The sequence below is a fragment of the Amblyomma americanum genome, chromosome 6 (genome assembly GCF_052857255.1).
Source record: "Amblyomma americanum isolate KBUSLIRL-KWMA chromosome 6, ASM5285725v1, whole genome shotgun sequence".
Lineage (NCBI taxonomy): Eukaryota > Metazoa > Arthropoda > Arachnida > Ixodida > Ixodidae > Amblyomma > Amblyomma americanum.
The window spans coordinates 74,564,573-74,579,845 of record NC_135502.1 but is presented as its reverse complement, the minus strand read 5'-3'; the positions used below and the strand labels follow the sequence as shown (position 1 = coordinate 74,579,845).

General features: G+C 44.8%; 1 protein-coding gene across 4 annotated transcripts in view; it reads right to left on the bottom strand.

Moving 5' to 3' along the window:
* Positions 1 to 15,273, bottom strand: part of LOC144093712 (ubiquitin carboxyl-terminal hydrolase 25-like) — a 90,359-nt gene that overhangs the window by 40,796 nt on the left and 34,290 nt on the right. For all 4 annotated transcript variants that reach the window (XM_077627318.1, XM_077627320.1, XM_077627321.1 and 1 more), the window contains 6 exons: positions 14,637 to 14,764; positions 12,785 to 12,880; positions 11,959 to 12,090; positions 8,244 to 8,416; positions 4,473 to 4,543; positions 195 to 423 (listed from right to left, as the gene is read on the bottom strand). In XM_077627318.1, the coding sequence (XP_077483444.1) occupies positions 195 to 423; positions 4,473 to 4,543; positions 8,244 to 8,416; positions 11,959 to 12,090; positions 12,785 to 12,880; positions 14,637 to 14,764 (829 nt within the window). The remainder of the gene's footprint in view (positions 1 to 194; positions 424 to 4,472; positions 4,544 to 8,243; positions 8,417 to 11,958; positions 12,091 to 12,784; positions 12,881 to 14,636; positions 14,765 to 15,273) is intronic.

Sequence of the window (15,273 nt, the reverse complement as noted above, 5' to 3'; positions counted from 1 at the left end):
ACGAAGAGAATTACAAACGCGATTAAAAGCCACACTAACATGAAGCACATCTTCAAGTCAGATCTAGATTTTTCCGAATTCAAACGGCTTCCGTAGGATTGTGAATTCCCCTTGCTGGAACAGCTCACAGTGTATCTAACTGGCAGTTCATGCCCAGACACAACAAACGGGGTGAAGAAGTGTGACGAGCTTACCTTCAAAGAGATCTCTGTTGTTCCGGTCCACATAGAGCAGGCAATAGGCTGATGTGCAGAGGTGTCCGCCGACAGAGTCCCTCAGTAGTTCAGCCCACGTGACCTCGGTGACCGTGACATCGTTGAACTTGAGCCAAGCCGAACGGCGCGGACAGTACACAAAGGCCCAGTAGTGGCCCGACGCAGCCTGACCCTCGTGCACCAGGACCGCATGAAGCCGGTACGGCACCTGTACATCACAGCAAGACATTTCAAACTAAGGGCACACTGATCACAAGAGGTCGGCGAAAGAAAATCAAGTTTTGGGGCCATTCCTTCCCTCAATTCTTGTCAAATTTTAGAATAGTAACCCTTTCTTCACCAATTTTTACTGCAAAGCTGCTTTCATTAGTTCCAGAAACAGCTGGAAACACCGTGATAGTGCAATGACTAGATTTTAAACGCTATCATCATCAGCCTGACTATGTCCATTGCAAAGCAAAGGCCTCTCCCCCGTATCTGTGATCAATGAATGATGAAATAAAATGTTCGTATCTGTCGCCAGCTTTTTAATTATCTGACACAAAAGTTGCAGTGGCACCTCAGTGTGTTTATGTGTAGCTATAGGCCTGATTCGTGTATAACCTGCAACTGAGAAAATTTGATGAATAGTGTGGCTTATACACAAGTATATAGAGTAATGTTCAACAGTCTTGCAAGGGAACAGCAGTTCACAATTGGTTGTGAGGCCCTAGAAGATCTATATGTTCACCATTCAAACTAAGTACAGTAATCCCTCGTTATAACGAAGTCAGCGGGACAGCGAAAAAATTCGTTACAAGCGGTAATTCGATATAAACGACCACCCGAGAAAATTAAAGCAGTTGAGCTTTAATTGCGCCGCAACAGCGAAGAAGTAAAAAATACAACGTATTCAGTGAAGCAAAACTTCATTCAGGTGCAAAAAAGGCAGTGAGCTTTGGCTGTTCCAAGTTCTTACCGGGCACGTGCTAGCCCTGCTCTAATCTGACCAAGCATTGCATGAGGCCGAGGTCGCCGCGCCCATGCATTCAACCTTCGGGGTATTTCGGATCACGAAGGCAGTGGCTACTTTTATAGGGGTATTTTAGGGGTATTTCGAAGGCAGTGGCCGCTTTCATGCGGGGGGGGGGGGGGGGGGGTCACGGAAATGTTGTGGCTCAAGTCTGAGGTTGTGTTTGTTGTGCTCAAAAAACGATTAGCCGCTCATTGTAGGTACGCAACGCGATCATGAAAACTGAACGGTTTTGCAATAGGGGCTTCGCATGATTACTGGGCAGTTTTTTTTCCGGATGTGTACAGCTGTGAAGTTTGCAATTTAGTTTTTCGGCACACTGTTGTCGATGACACTGTGCTAATTCTACAGTTCCGAGTGTTAGTGTTCGCGCAGCGTCGTGTCCGCGCTGTTGACAAATGTCTAGGAACAAAATTCAATGACCCTACCACGCATTTACACCGTTTGTCTAGTCGGATGGCACAAATCAAGCATGACTGGCTCGAGAAAATTACCGGGGAAACACCGTGGTTGCGTTGACTCGCCATGTTGACAGCCTGACTCACTGCTGGCGACGCTCGGATTTTTCGTGTTTTCGGCAAGTTATCGATCTATTTGCACCATCAAAAGTGCAACGAAGCTAGGGGCGGTGTTTTATTGCGATGCAGGCTGATTATGACAAGCGGCAAGGCAAGTAGATTTCTAGAACGGCTTCTTTAAAGTCGTCTTCCCGATTTGTTAAGGCACGAATATAGTTCGACGCACTGCAGCGGCCAACGTAACCGGTGGCTGCCAGCATGCCCCGACGGGCCCGGCGCAGATTTGGCTCCTGCTCCAATTGCGCACCAGCGCCGGCCCACAATGCATCGCAGAGACAAAAATGGCGGATGCCAGTGCGAGCGGCGTGAGTGGCGTGAGCTGCCCAAATATTGAAATTGTGCCGGATATCGTTGTGGAACGGTTTATGAAAGCTATCAAACAACACCCCTGTGTATACGACACCAAACGGCTGATTTCAGAGACAACCAGGGCAAAGAGAACGCTTGGCAACAGAAGGCAAAGCACCGGTCTCTCCACGGGTGAGTTGTTCCCGTGGAGAGAGCGATCTTTCGCACATACATCGAGCGCCTGCGCTTTTGCGACAAGCGGTGGACTAGTAACACGTGAGCAAGTTTCTGTCACGCGGATAACACCCTAGCCATGTTTCATATAGTAGCCGCAAAGCCGTGGATGGAACGAAACGGATGAGGCGACGCAGAAAAAGGCGCGGATGGAATTCAAACTGCCCGCGTGTCGACGAACGGCGCATGAGGCGGCAGTCGTTCTGCGCATGCTCCGAAGCGGCGCGCGGCGTCTGGGCACATCGAAGTATAGAGGGGGTGGAGCTTCGGCCGGCGCAGCGAAACCGGCGTAGCGTGACTGGCTGAGAGCGACACGCACCCGCGCGCTGAACACATCCAACTATAAATGTGCCTAATGTAGCCCCTCGCGTCGAACACGGCAAAGGGCGTGCGACCAGCAGTCGCTTGCGACCAGGCAGCAGCTCGACAACACCGTTGTTCACACTTGCAAGCGCGACTTGTGGGTCGCCTTCTCGTTTGAAGCGAAAACTCTCGGAAATGACGTTTTTCGCGCGCTTTCGAGAGTTTCGTCTGCTTTGGCCGATGTGAAACGGTTAGGCTTAGCGACAACTACGACAGCCAGGGAGCAGCTAAGTTCGTTGCCGAAAGCTCACCTCGCTCGCTACTCGCAAGCGTGAATGGGCTCATAATTGGAGGGATACTTCTTTTGTGCTTTTTGGCACGTTTCAGCGCCAGAAATGTTTTTTAGAACGGTAAAATATTGCTCACCGAGCGCACACCATGGAATGCTACGGCGCAAGTCTGCGCACTGCCTTTTGGCCAGTTTTCGGCATCCAAGAGACTGCGGTTTTCTGGCATCGCAAAGCGTCACGGAAATTTTATTTTCGTTTGGATTCTATCACAGGGGACACCAGCGACGCGATTGCGACTGGTTCGGGCGCGCTTCCGTTCGCATCCGCTGTAAACAGCTGGGGGCACTCGGCACTCACTTACTCGTTACTAGGCAGGTCATCGGTCGTAGGTCTGGTACTTTTGGGGCCTGTTCTGTGCCTGCCTGAGGCTAATTCGTCGGCTGTATTAATTTGACACTGCATACGCAAAAGGGTCGCCGCCGCAGCGGCGATGCCTTCGCTCTAAGCAGGTCAAGCTCTGCGTGTGCTTCGAGTAATGCGACGTAAAATGCATGTGTTTGGGTTGGGACCGGAAGAAACTTCGAATAAAACGATATTTCGGGTAAAGCGATTTCGTTATAACGAGGGATTACTGTGCCTTATCATCTGGTCTTAGCAAATTTTAATATTCTAGAAAGCTAAAAAACACAGTGCAAGTTTGAGAGAGGGACGAAGGAAAGACTGACACGAAATATTCTAAATGTGCAGATCTTCAGCTCCTGACATATACATGTGATACCAAGACCATGATAGAGACCTGAGCAGCCTGCTTGTCTCTCTGCTACGGTCTTCACACTATAGACATTGTTGCCACGAATATTAATTACATGCTGCAAGGTATGAAACTTGCTGTAAAAAGTTCAAGAAAGATAAGCCCAGATTATCGTATATGCTCGTGTAAGGGCCGCACTTCTTTTTTTCACAGTTTTAATGGGGTGCAGCCCTTACACAGCACAGGATCAGCATTTTTCCGCAAAATTTTTCATCTACAGAAGAGTCCCAATTATGTGTCACTTAATGCTGCAAAACACATTTTTATGATCAACGAGCACAATACCCGGTGAATCGTTGAAATACATAATGCATTGAAAGTACGGATGATAGGATGTGCGTCTGATGACTGGCAAGAACTAACCACATAAAGTGAAACAGGTTGCTAGATCAGTTCACTGGCAAACATGTGGTTCTAAGTTTAGATCCATGGCACCTAACTGACAGTGACGATGCCTTGGATTGCAAGTCATTACCACGACTGTTTTGAAATCTATTCACTGTGTTTACAACGACTAGGGAGTTGCCACTTACAAATTTCATCACAAAAAGCAAAGGTGCTCAGGCAACAAGCTTCACTTAATATAGAGAAAGTGGTTTCTTCCACCACTTTCTTTATAAAAATTCTATCCTCTTGTATAGGCCAATGTTACATCAAAATCATGAATACGTAAGAGAGATGCCTTGTTCTTGCCCCTCCTCATAGCTAGAAAAAAAACTGCAAATAGTTTGCTCAGTTCACCTGTCGCAACGATGGCTCCAAGTAGATGTCCCGGATAGTTGAATCAATGCGACTCATGCTATCCTGCAACTCTGCAAGAGAAGCAGGCAACACATCAGCAATGATATCCAGTTATGTTACCATTAGCAGCTGCATCACTGCAACAAAAACAGCAGTGCCTCAGCATAAAGAACGACAAAGTGCACATGCATACGTAGCAAAACATCAGTTTACTGAAAACCCCAGCTAATTTACAGACTTAATGTAGCCCCTATGCTAACAATGCAAATTATATGGTTATAATTATATACTTCTAAAGATTGGAACGATGTTCCTAATGAAATTGTATCTATTACTGATATAACCTTCGCAAAGCTTTGCCTAGCATTGCATAAACTGACAGTTTTGTTCTGCACTAATGAATTTATTGTCTTAGCTAACATTGTATATGCAGGATTTATCTTTTATTCTTTTTTCTAACATTGTTTTCTGTAATTCCCCTCTGTAATGCCTGTACAGGTCCAGGGGACTAGAATAAATGAATAAAAACTAAATAAAAATAAATAAATAACAAGGGAATGAGAGGCGTTGACTCAGGATCAGCAGACGGCATTTCCCATTAAGCGGCAGTACGCCAAAGGATGTAAGAAAATATTTTTTTCATATCTTTGACATAGCAGTGTACAATGCCTATGAACGGCAAACAAAGAAAGGGAGAAAAAGGAGCTACACGGATCGAAAAATCCGCCTTGTCGAACAAATCATAGAGGAAATAGCCGCTCTCTGCTACAGCAGACGAGGAGTGCAAACTGCTGGACCATCTCCCATGTACTTGAAGGCTGCAGAATAGGCTCACTTTCCGCGCCAGATTCCATCGAATCCCGTGAAGCAAAATACCTCAAGGCAATAAGGCGAAAAGGAAAACAAGTGAGCCGGTGGGAGCGTGAGAAGTAAGGAGTCGCACTACACATGCCCAAATGCTTTAAAGGGAAGCTGATGCACTTTCCGAAAGAAATGAGTTCCTGCAGCATTTTATAGCTTTTAGTCTGCTGACAAAGAACATCGCATTCAAAAAGGGCGGAAATACACGCAGAAAGCTGTTTTTTAGAAGAAAACGTGCCCCATCGCCTCAGGGCGCCAAGCGAACGCCGCTGTTGCCCGTGATTGGCCGGGACCGTCGTGACGTCATCCACTGGGATCTCCGGCCAGCACAGATGGCGTTGCTGCATAGCGCATTGCTTCAGCTGGCTTAAAATTTTGCCATTTTGGCTTGACATTTTGGAAATTGTGGATAATTCAAGCAGTGTTGAATAGTTTGGACTCCCACCATACATGTGCGAGCCGTCAGCGGCTCCAGGAAACGGTGGAACCAACGCCACCGCGGAGTGCGCCGGCAGCGAAAGTGAGGCCGCGACATTTTCACGTGTTGGAAATCTCGATTTGTTTTGGTTTATGGGGGTTTAACGTCCCAAAGCGACTTAGGCTGTGAGGCACGCCGTAGCGAAGGGCTCCAGAAATTTCGACCACCTGGGGTTCTTTAACGTGCACTGACATCGCACAGTACACGGGCCTCTAGAATTTCGCCTTCATGGAAATTCGACTGCAACGGCCGGGATCGAACCCGCGTCTTTCGGGTCCGCATCCGAGCACCATGACCACTGAGCCACCGCGGTGCTCGACTGATAAGTTATGTTTTGCGTAGGTGCATGCACATGCATATATTGTGTGTAGGTGCTTGTGCAAATGGCAATAAAAAAAAAACAAATGTTGAAATGTTGTTCTGTACCGCTTCTGCATAAAATCCTGGCCACCAACTTCTTGTAACGCCTGTAAACATGACCATATTCAGATCACCGGCATGCTGACACGAGTCGCGCAAGGTAAAGCATTTGTTTGTTCATTTATTTATAGTGACGTGCCTAATTACACCCGTTGGCCTCTTAGAACTGCAAAAGAATGCCAAACTGGATGAGTTGGAGTGGGCTCACTGCTGTAGTGCAGCGCGAAGAGACGAGACGACGGAGGAAGCTCTCGTGCGCTTTTCCTTCCGACGCCTGTTCGGGCTACGGTTAAACCACGAAACTTCTGCACTTACCACCGTATGATTTTTTTTTTTTTTTCGCATGCTGATCACTCTTTTGAACAATAATTATGGCTGCATTTCACAGCTCGCAGTGCTGCTCATCAAAACTAGTGTGCTGCAAGATATAGTTGCTGCTGTTGCGTATTGAGATAACCAGCAGAATTACTTGTGGCAGATATATGCATACCGCTGCTCGAGAACTTTGGCGTTCTGACTCAAGGACAAATCTGAACAAATTTTGGCGCAATTGTCGACCCTCAGCCATGGCCAAGCGTTCATGAATGCAAATGTTTGCGTTGCTCAAGTATACTAGGTTGATATAATAGGTTTTTTGTTCAGTTAGGTGCAGCTGCATATGCTGCACGCTGGTGAAAGATTAAAAGAGTGTTGCTTGTGCTGCCAGGAGGTGTACGAAATCAGGAAAAAGCATAAAGGCACACAGTGCGTAACGAGCTCAAAAGATTTGAAGACTGTTCCTCAGTAAGGCAGTGCCGGAAGTGCCCTTAGCCTAGCATGGATGTGAACCAGCTGGAAAAGGCAGAAAGTTTACTAGGAGGTAAGGAAGCAATATTACGAAAAGAGAAATACTGATGCACGTATTTTGTGCTGGCAGTTTCGGTGTGCTGTGTACCGCCAGTTTGCCTGGTTAACGTGCAAGAGGCTGTGCGCTGAGCGCTGTTCGAAAGAAGTACTATGCCAAAACTGGTTAATATAGTTAATATACAGGCTTCAAGCATTACACAGAACGTCCGAACCAGAGAAAGCAAACGGCATTGGCAGAAGGTTACGTTGGTCTGTCGTTCCCCAAAGTGCGGGCCGCAGCGGAGCAAGCACAGCCGGATGGCCGGCTGACTCTCCGTGAATGGCGCCACTTCCGCCAATTCTCCCTTTTCTGCCGTCCCCTCACCCGGCGTTTCCGGAAGCGACGAAGGCGTGTCGGCGGTGGGTTTTTAAGGAGCGATTGCAGCTCTTTTTTGCAAACAAAATCCAGAAAAAAATTTACACACGATTTTCAAGGTCCCACAGTGTTTCACGAGATTTGAAAACCGTTTCAGCTTCCCTTTAGGCATTTTCACACCAGAAAAAACTTGCAAAGATCAAAACAATTCCAAAAACGAATTGAGGGCTTCTAGGTCCAAATAAAGTTCTTTCCTTTCTTTTTTCAGAATCTCAGTTTTCATTTTTTCTGCAGTGGGTTGCTGCAGTGGGTTGGAAGAGAAGCAGAAATGAGAGTGAAGTATCTCCAATCGGAATGCCAAAAATGGGTGGTGCAGGAGGCCCGGACATGCACGCTGCAGCGTGCAGCGAATAGATTAATCATGTTCTAGGCCTTGTCTTAAGCATGGTAATTTTGTTAATATTGTGAAACTTTTGACAAAAGCTGTGCCTGAAAGAACACTGACAAATGAAGCCTGCCTTCATAAACTAACAATGCAGCAACTCTCTTCACCTGTTTTAGTGTCACAATTAAGAAGCAGCGCACAAGAAAAAACGCGCACTAGCCCCCGTCTTCCGCTATACTCGGTGTCATCTTGAACGTAAATAAAGAGCGGTGAGCTTGGGAGGACTACAGACACCATAACTACCACATAAACAGTGCGCATGTGCAGTGAATTCTGTGCAATTGCTCTATATGATGACAGCATACAGTAAGACGACAGCATTTTGCAAAGCGGACGGAGCCGACGTTGTGGCTAAAATGGGCTCACCCTTCACGTCGTGCTCCACCTCAGCACGCCATCGCCGCAAGCAGTTCTGCAGAATCCTGAACTCTTGCTCTGCCACATGGCGTGGGTGGGGCCCCTCGACTGTGTTGCGGGGACTCTCACCTCTCGACTGACCTTCATCAGGTGGAGAACTGCCAGGGGAGCCCACGCCTAGGCTGCAGAGCCAAGGCACAAAGCACTTTTGACCTGCCTTTTTTTTTTTCATGACGTTCAACTCATTGCTTTCAAGTTTTAACTCTCTGAAAACAGGTTCTCGCTATCCTTCTGAACATATTCCTCAATGTGAAAATTGTCGATGTGCCAAGAAAACTACTCCTTTTATGGTTCCTACACAATACCTTCTTTAGAACTGTTCCTGTTTTTTTTTCTTTATTGTTTCCTTAGACACAGTCTAAGAGGGGGGAAAGGCTAAAGGAGTACGCACACCTGACCCTCTTACACAATGTAAACAAAGAAAGATAATAATGTTCGGACTAGCAGTCCATGTCGGAATTACAAGGGACTCGTCGTTGCGAGAATAGTATGTCATCATAAACACTTTGGTTAGCAATATACAATAATAAGTATAAAACAATGCAATAATTCAATGGTTAGGTAGCGAACATGATGTCTGCAACTAGAGCACAATGCACAACAAATTGGATTCCAACCAACAGTCACCGCACAATCACACGCAACCATGATATTGATTGGGCAGCCAAGACATTATGGCAATGTTTTATGCAGTGCACAAAATTGTGGGAAATGAGAGGGACACAACACGAGAGATACGAGAACGCATGAACAAACTTTTGCAATACTTTACGTTGATGAAAATTTAATACCACTGTTCAGAAGAAACTTCCTACATACAGTATTTTTCAAAAGCCTGGAGACCTGTATTGAAGTTCAACAATGTATCTTTGCCGTTCAACGCATTAGTTATCTGAAAATCCAATGTTTGCCTTCTGTAGCTAGTTCTAACTTGTGGCATTTTTCGTTTTGGGTTGCGAATGTTGTAAGAACTTGAACTATATACTGAGTAACTACGTACTATGCAGCTTATGTCTGTGAATCCATAGAAACAGTTTGAAGAGGTACACTTGGTCAGCCTTTAACATATGTTTGATAAATAATGGTTGTGTTCTCAAAGATTGCTTATGACCTTTGTAGTATTCCAGTACGCATAACATTCGTTTTTGTAATAGGTTAAGTTTGTAGTCGTTAGTACTTGTTGTCGTACCTGAAATTAAAACGCTGTAGCTCATTTTGGAGTATAGCAGCGAGTAGTATAGGGCTTGTTTTTAAACGTCTGGGTATCGGATGTTGCACTTTATAGATACATCCAATGGTGCGAGACAGGGCTGATTTAAGATGATTAACATGGGTATTCCATGAGAGGTCGTGGCTGAACCAGACACCCAGAAATTCATGTTCGGTAACCTGTTCTAGCGAGCGTCCTTCAAATCTAATGCTCACCGGGTTGCAGTCTGGTTTAAATATTAAGTACTTCGTTTTATTCATATTTAGTCTCAAGCAGTTTCTTTGAAGGCATTTTGATAACTGTATTAAATAATCATTAGCAGAGTTCTGCAGATCCGGAGCATTTTCTCTGGTGAAAAAACATTAGTATCGTCTGCATACATCATTATTTGTGGGGTCCAGGTATTGCTGTAATATTATTTAAATAAATAAGGAAAAGGAGGGGTCCCAAAAATGGAGCCCTGTGGAACGCCATGTTGCACTTCAAGTTTGTTTGAGGAACTGTTATTAACACACACATATTGATAACGTTTCTGCAGGTAATTGCGAATCAGTTCTAGTGTCACTCCTCTAGTGCCACATATTTCTAGTTTTCTTAGCAGAATATTATGTTGAACAGTATCAAAGGCTTTGCCTTAAATCAAGAAATAGGCCAAGAGTAAGCAATTTTTTTTCTACATTTTCAGTTATCTTATCCTTGATGTCAATGAGTGCTTGCTCTGCTGATTTGTTTGCTTGAAATCCGTATTGGGATTCTGTTATCACTCAATGTTTCTTGAAAAAATCGATTAACCTTCGGTTGATGAAGTTTTCAAATACCTTCGAAAAAACAGTCAGAACTGAAATTGGTCTATAATTACATAAATTTGTCTCATTTCCGCCTTTATAGATAGATATACAAGCCCAACTGCTTCTTTCAGACGTGTCCATCACACCTATAGTTCCATCGAAGTGCCTATGCAACGGCTTTTATTAAAATTTTTACTGCAGGCAGACAAATTTTCCCTTCCCACTTCTGGCAGTTATTAATTTTCTTGACTGGTTCTTTTGCAGTGTGTTGTTGCCCTCTCTTCTTGACAGTCACGGAAAATATTTCACCCACTCCCCACTAACAGTTGCATTTTTTCCCCTACCCACCTAGAGAGCTGTACTGCTTTGGTTGACAGAGAAGAGCTCTGCACTTTTCACAACTGTATGTATTCCAAGGTAGTTTCTCTCGCACACTCAATAAATGACTAGACTCCTCGCCAGGAAAGGGACAACACTGTCACAAGTCATTGTAATACACCTTGTACACAACATGCCAACAATGAACCTTCACCCAACACCTGGGGACAGTGGTTCATAACAGCAGATTGCACAGTAAGCTATGCTAAAACATGACTAATACACCAGTCTACCCGAAGACCGTAACAACGAGCAGGCAGCGGGTTTAAAATCTGCTGCCTGCAGAGATGGTGTGCCCATGAGCACGTAATAAAGCTGCAATGCTGACAGAGCAACTGAATCAAATGAAAAAGAAAATGGCAATATACTCAGGGCTCGCAGAGACAAAAAAACATCAAGAAGCAGTTAAAATGCTTGCTTCTTCAAGCTGAAAAAAGAAAAAAAGTGCAGTATGCAGGTACACAGATGATGGAGGCCTGTCACCTTTCAGTCAAGGTGAAGAGACAAGGAGCCAATAAAATTCTTGGGTGCCTCTCAAGAAACTGGTGCTCACACCAGCCAAATCGGCCACAATCAGCTCTGTCGAGAGGAATAAGAGCAGGCTTTGGTTTGCATTTTTGTCTTCCACAGTGCTCATGGCTCTAAAACTTTACAGAGACTATCATGCCTACCCAATCTATGCATTCCACTAGCTTATTTGATATGTGCAAAAAAAAAAAGAAGCCCATTCATTTGTACGACTTGCATAAGAATTCATAAACAAAATGACATTTTGTTTTGACCCTAGCCGAAATCCAGCAGGAGCAAGAAGCCACACTTGTACAGAATAAGGCACTTTACCCACTTCACGTCAGGTTTTTGCATGTTTTTGTTTATATAACAGCTAAAAGAAAGTAACAGTTACGAGAAGCTTTTGCTTCCCTAGCAGTTCACGAGCAGTTTGTATCATTCCAGCAGTACTGGCCATTATCCTGGTCAGTGATATGACAGCTTCTTCGCCACTTTATACTTAAGATGTTAAACACCTGGCTGCACTCAGTGACAGTATGGACACTGAAAGGACATAAAAATGAGAAGCTGTGCGCAAAATAGTTACTGCTACCTAAACCAATGCCCCTCTGGCTTACTGCCCTTCAACTACCCTCCAACATGGCTCAATGAGCGCCACAAAACTGCCTGCGCCTTTTTTTAAAGAAAAGCAAATCAGTACAAACGTAACCACCTGCTGCTAACACCTATGAGCCATTGCACAGGCAACACCCTGATTATCAGCACGCCAGACGGTTACCTGGACGATGGCGAAGCCATTTCTGCTTCCTCGTTTTTTTGCTGGGCTGCCTTGCTCTCGACAAATTCGAGGGTGTACTGGAGCACATCTTGCAGGGGCACCCGCTTGGGTCCAGAGCCATACTGAACGTATCTGTACAAAGCATCTGGGCATTACGAACTCATCTCCACAAGTACTCTCTTTATCAACTACTGGATTGAGTAAAATCCCATCTAGCAGAAAAAAAGCTACAATGCACTAAAATAAAAGTCCCCGCCATTAAAGTATGTAGGCACCAATGAAGGATACTGGTACATATTTGACACAAAACACATCAAACAGCATCAGAGAAGAACACAGGCCCGAAAATGGCCAGGCAGATTTGCTAACGTCACTATGAAAACAGGAAGAATTGTTCTTTCTAAAAAAGTTATAAGCTTGCCAATACACTGTGCATAAACAAGGACACTCACATGAAAGAAGCCAGCAGTCATCGAAACAAAGGAAAACATAGGGGAATGTTTTTCTTCTTTATTTTTGGAGTTGACCAATGGGGAATTAACAGTGTAATTATCAAAAGAATAAAAATTAGAAAGTAAAAGAAAAAACAACCACATGCTGCCAGTGGGATCTGAACCCATGACCTCCAAATTTCGCATCCGGTGCTCTACCAACTGAGCTACGAAGACACTTTCCATCAACGATCCCCTCATTTCCATACATTGCACTTCCTCTCACTGCACCAAAAAATTTCATCACAAACAAATAATTAAAGTACAGAAGGCTAGCATTCGAGAATATTTTCAACCTGGGTGTGGGAGCAAACATATTGCAGACATGTCATTACTTATCAAGCTTCTTTTTCAGCCTCTCCCGCTCTTCTTTGAGACGACGCACTTCTTCTCGCTTGCTGCGCGTGATGTTTTTGTTGTACTCCATATACCTGCACGAGAAAAGGAGTAACCAACACTAAGCATCAAGTGACAACATAGTTTATTTGTTCTAAAAGAAAAAATACCAGGCAGGCCTTGTTACTTTTTTTAAACGGCACCTCTCCTGTAACATTCAGTTGTTTTTTTTTATTAGGCAACAGCAGTGCATACTCATAGACTAGGGAAAGAAACAAAATGCACTAAAAGTGCTAATAACTTGGTGGTTAGCCAGCACTGCCACTCTATCCATTTATATCCCTTCTTCAACAATCATGTACACTTCTGTAACGAAAACACAACCAACTGAATAATCGAGTACAGTAACGGCTCACTAATTTCAACTCCACATGGACACCAACGCAGTTCGAATTAACCAAAGTTTGAACTAACAAAAGTGACCAGAATAGATGGTACACTGCGATCAGGAAGCAAACAGCCGACACCTGGTCTATTTAAAAGACAGAATGGAAAGTCTCCCCATTGCCCTCAAAACCAAGGTGGCGCTTGCGGCCAGCATTCAGTGCGCAGCGGAAGGCAGAATGAGTCTCGAAAGGCATGCAACCAGTTCTGATTTTTGACTAAAGAGCAGGTTGACAGTGTCGACGCCCATACTAGTTAGAACGTGCTAGCTTTCCCGAATAGTCTCGGTTGAAATGAGTTGTCAGTCTTGACATTATGTACCAGCAATGAGAAGCATCATTACATCGAGCCTCTGCTCACTGCCAAGGCACCACTAATCAGTTTGAAAGTTTCTGGCTTGGGAAAATCGAGGTTGCATGCCTTGATAATCGAGCTGCGTGAAATAGCTGTGCAACTCTCATTGACTCAGAAATCAGGTCAGCGTGGCTGTTCTGGCCGAAAAGTGAAAGCTGCAGGGCAGTTGGACGTAGCTCCCTGCTTGATTCTGCATCCTCATGACCCTGAGTCGCAAACCGCTAAGCATCACTACTTTGGTCACCCCATTCTTTGTAACAAAGGTCGACACTGTGCGTTTTTGGCACTGCATGATTTTTGGCGATGTCAGGTTTGTCTACCAATGCAGCCTCGCATTCGCAAAAGATTTTTCTTCTCCGTAAAAAAAAAAAACTCTGGCGTGGTCCTGCGACAGACGCAGAGCAAACGTCTACAAAAACTACTGTTCGTTTTATTCTCTATTTATCTCTATTCGTTCCTATTTGTCTCTCTGGTGCCAGCGTTGCTGCGATGCACCCGATTCACTGAGTTCTGGCACCAGTGGCGTCATCCAGCACCTAACCACAACAGCCAGTGCAGCAAGCTACTGAATGAAGCCTTCGAGATCACCGCTATCAAGCATAAGCAGTAAATGGAGAGTTTGAGGTTACACTGCTGTCATGGCAGCAGCTTTGGATAGGTGCTCATGCAGTGTTTACTTTCTCCACATATCCTTCCCCTCTATGAAAGGGGCAGTGGAATATTGCGGATGCGCGATTATGCGCTTCAGCCACCCTTTGGCGTGGCAGCGCATAATTCGAATTGCTGGTGGCGGGACTAATCTGAGTTCGAATTAACAAGCTGCTTTATACGCAAGACTTCAAAGGAGCTCGACTGGACCAAGTCGCAGAGTTCGAATTACACACAAATTCGAATTAATGAAGTTCAAATTAACGGGCTTTTACTGCAGCATGCCTTTGGTTTTGGAAAACAGGACTGATGCAAACATATATAAAGTCAGAAGAACTGCACATGAAACAGCGAGGAGACTGGTCACAAGTTTCTAGAAACAGGGAGAATTCAAGGTGATCATACCTGTCCATGTAAAGAAGTTCTGGGAAGTCTAGCCGATGATGAATCTTCTCTGGCTTGTTAAGGTTCTGATTAAAGCGAAACCGGGATAGTTCGAATACCAGGACAGGAGGGAGCTTTGTGAACCATGTCTGCAAGAAGAAAAAAAGCGCTTCCCAATAAGATTCGAGCACTTGGCACTAAGTTTCTCGGGAAAGCCTCCTATATGATTGAAGAAAAGCCACGTATACAGTCAAGTCCGCTTATAATGAACATGACCATCATGTGCCATTGGTTTGTTACATCCAGATGTTCGCAGCAAGTAGACTGGTAGTAATATGGGTGACAAGTTCATGGCGGACTTTCGTGGTGCACTGTCTGCGTGGCATCAGCGAGTCGCCATCGACGTGGCCAAGTCCTCACGCTGGTTGGCCTATTTCGTGCATCCCGATCAGCGAAGTGATCGGCACTGTGAGTTTAGGCCTCGTGAGGGCAAGTGCAAATACAAGTCAATTTTCAGTAAGAAGCGAATACAAAGCAAAAGCTTATTTTATTTCAGTAGTTTTGAAATGAAGTGAATATTTTCTAATAGAAGCAAATAGTTTGCATTTGGAAATGCAGTCAAAAAAGGGGCAATTCATTACAGATCAACAGCATAAGC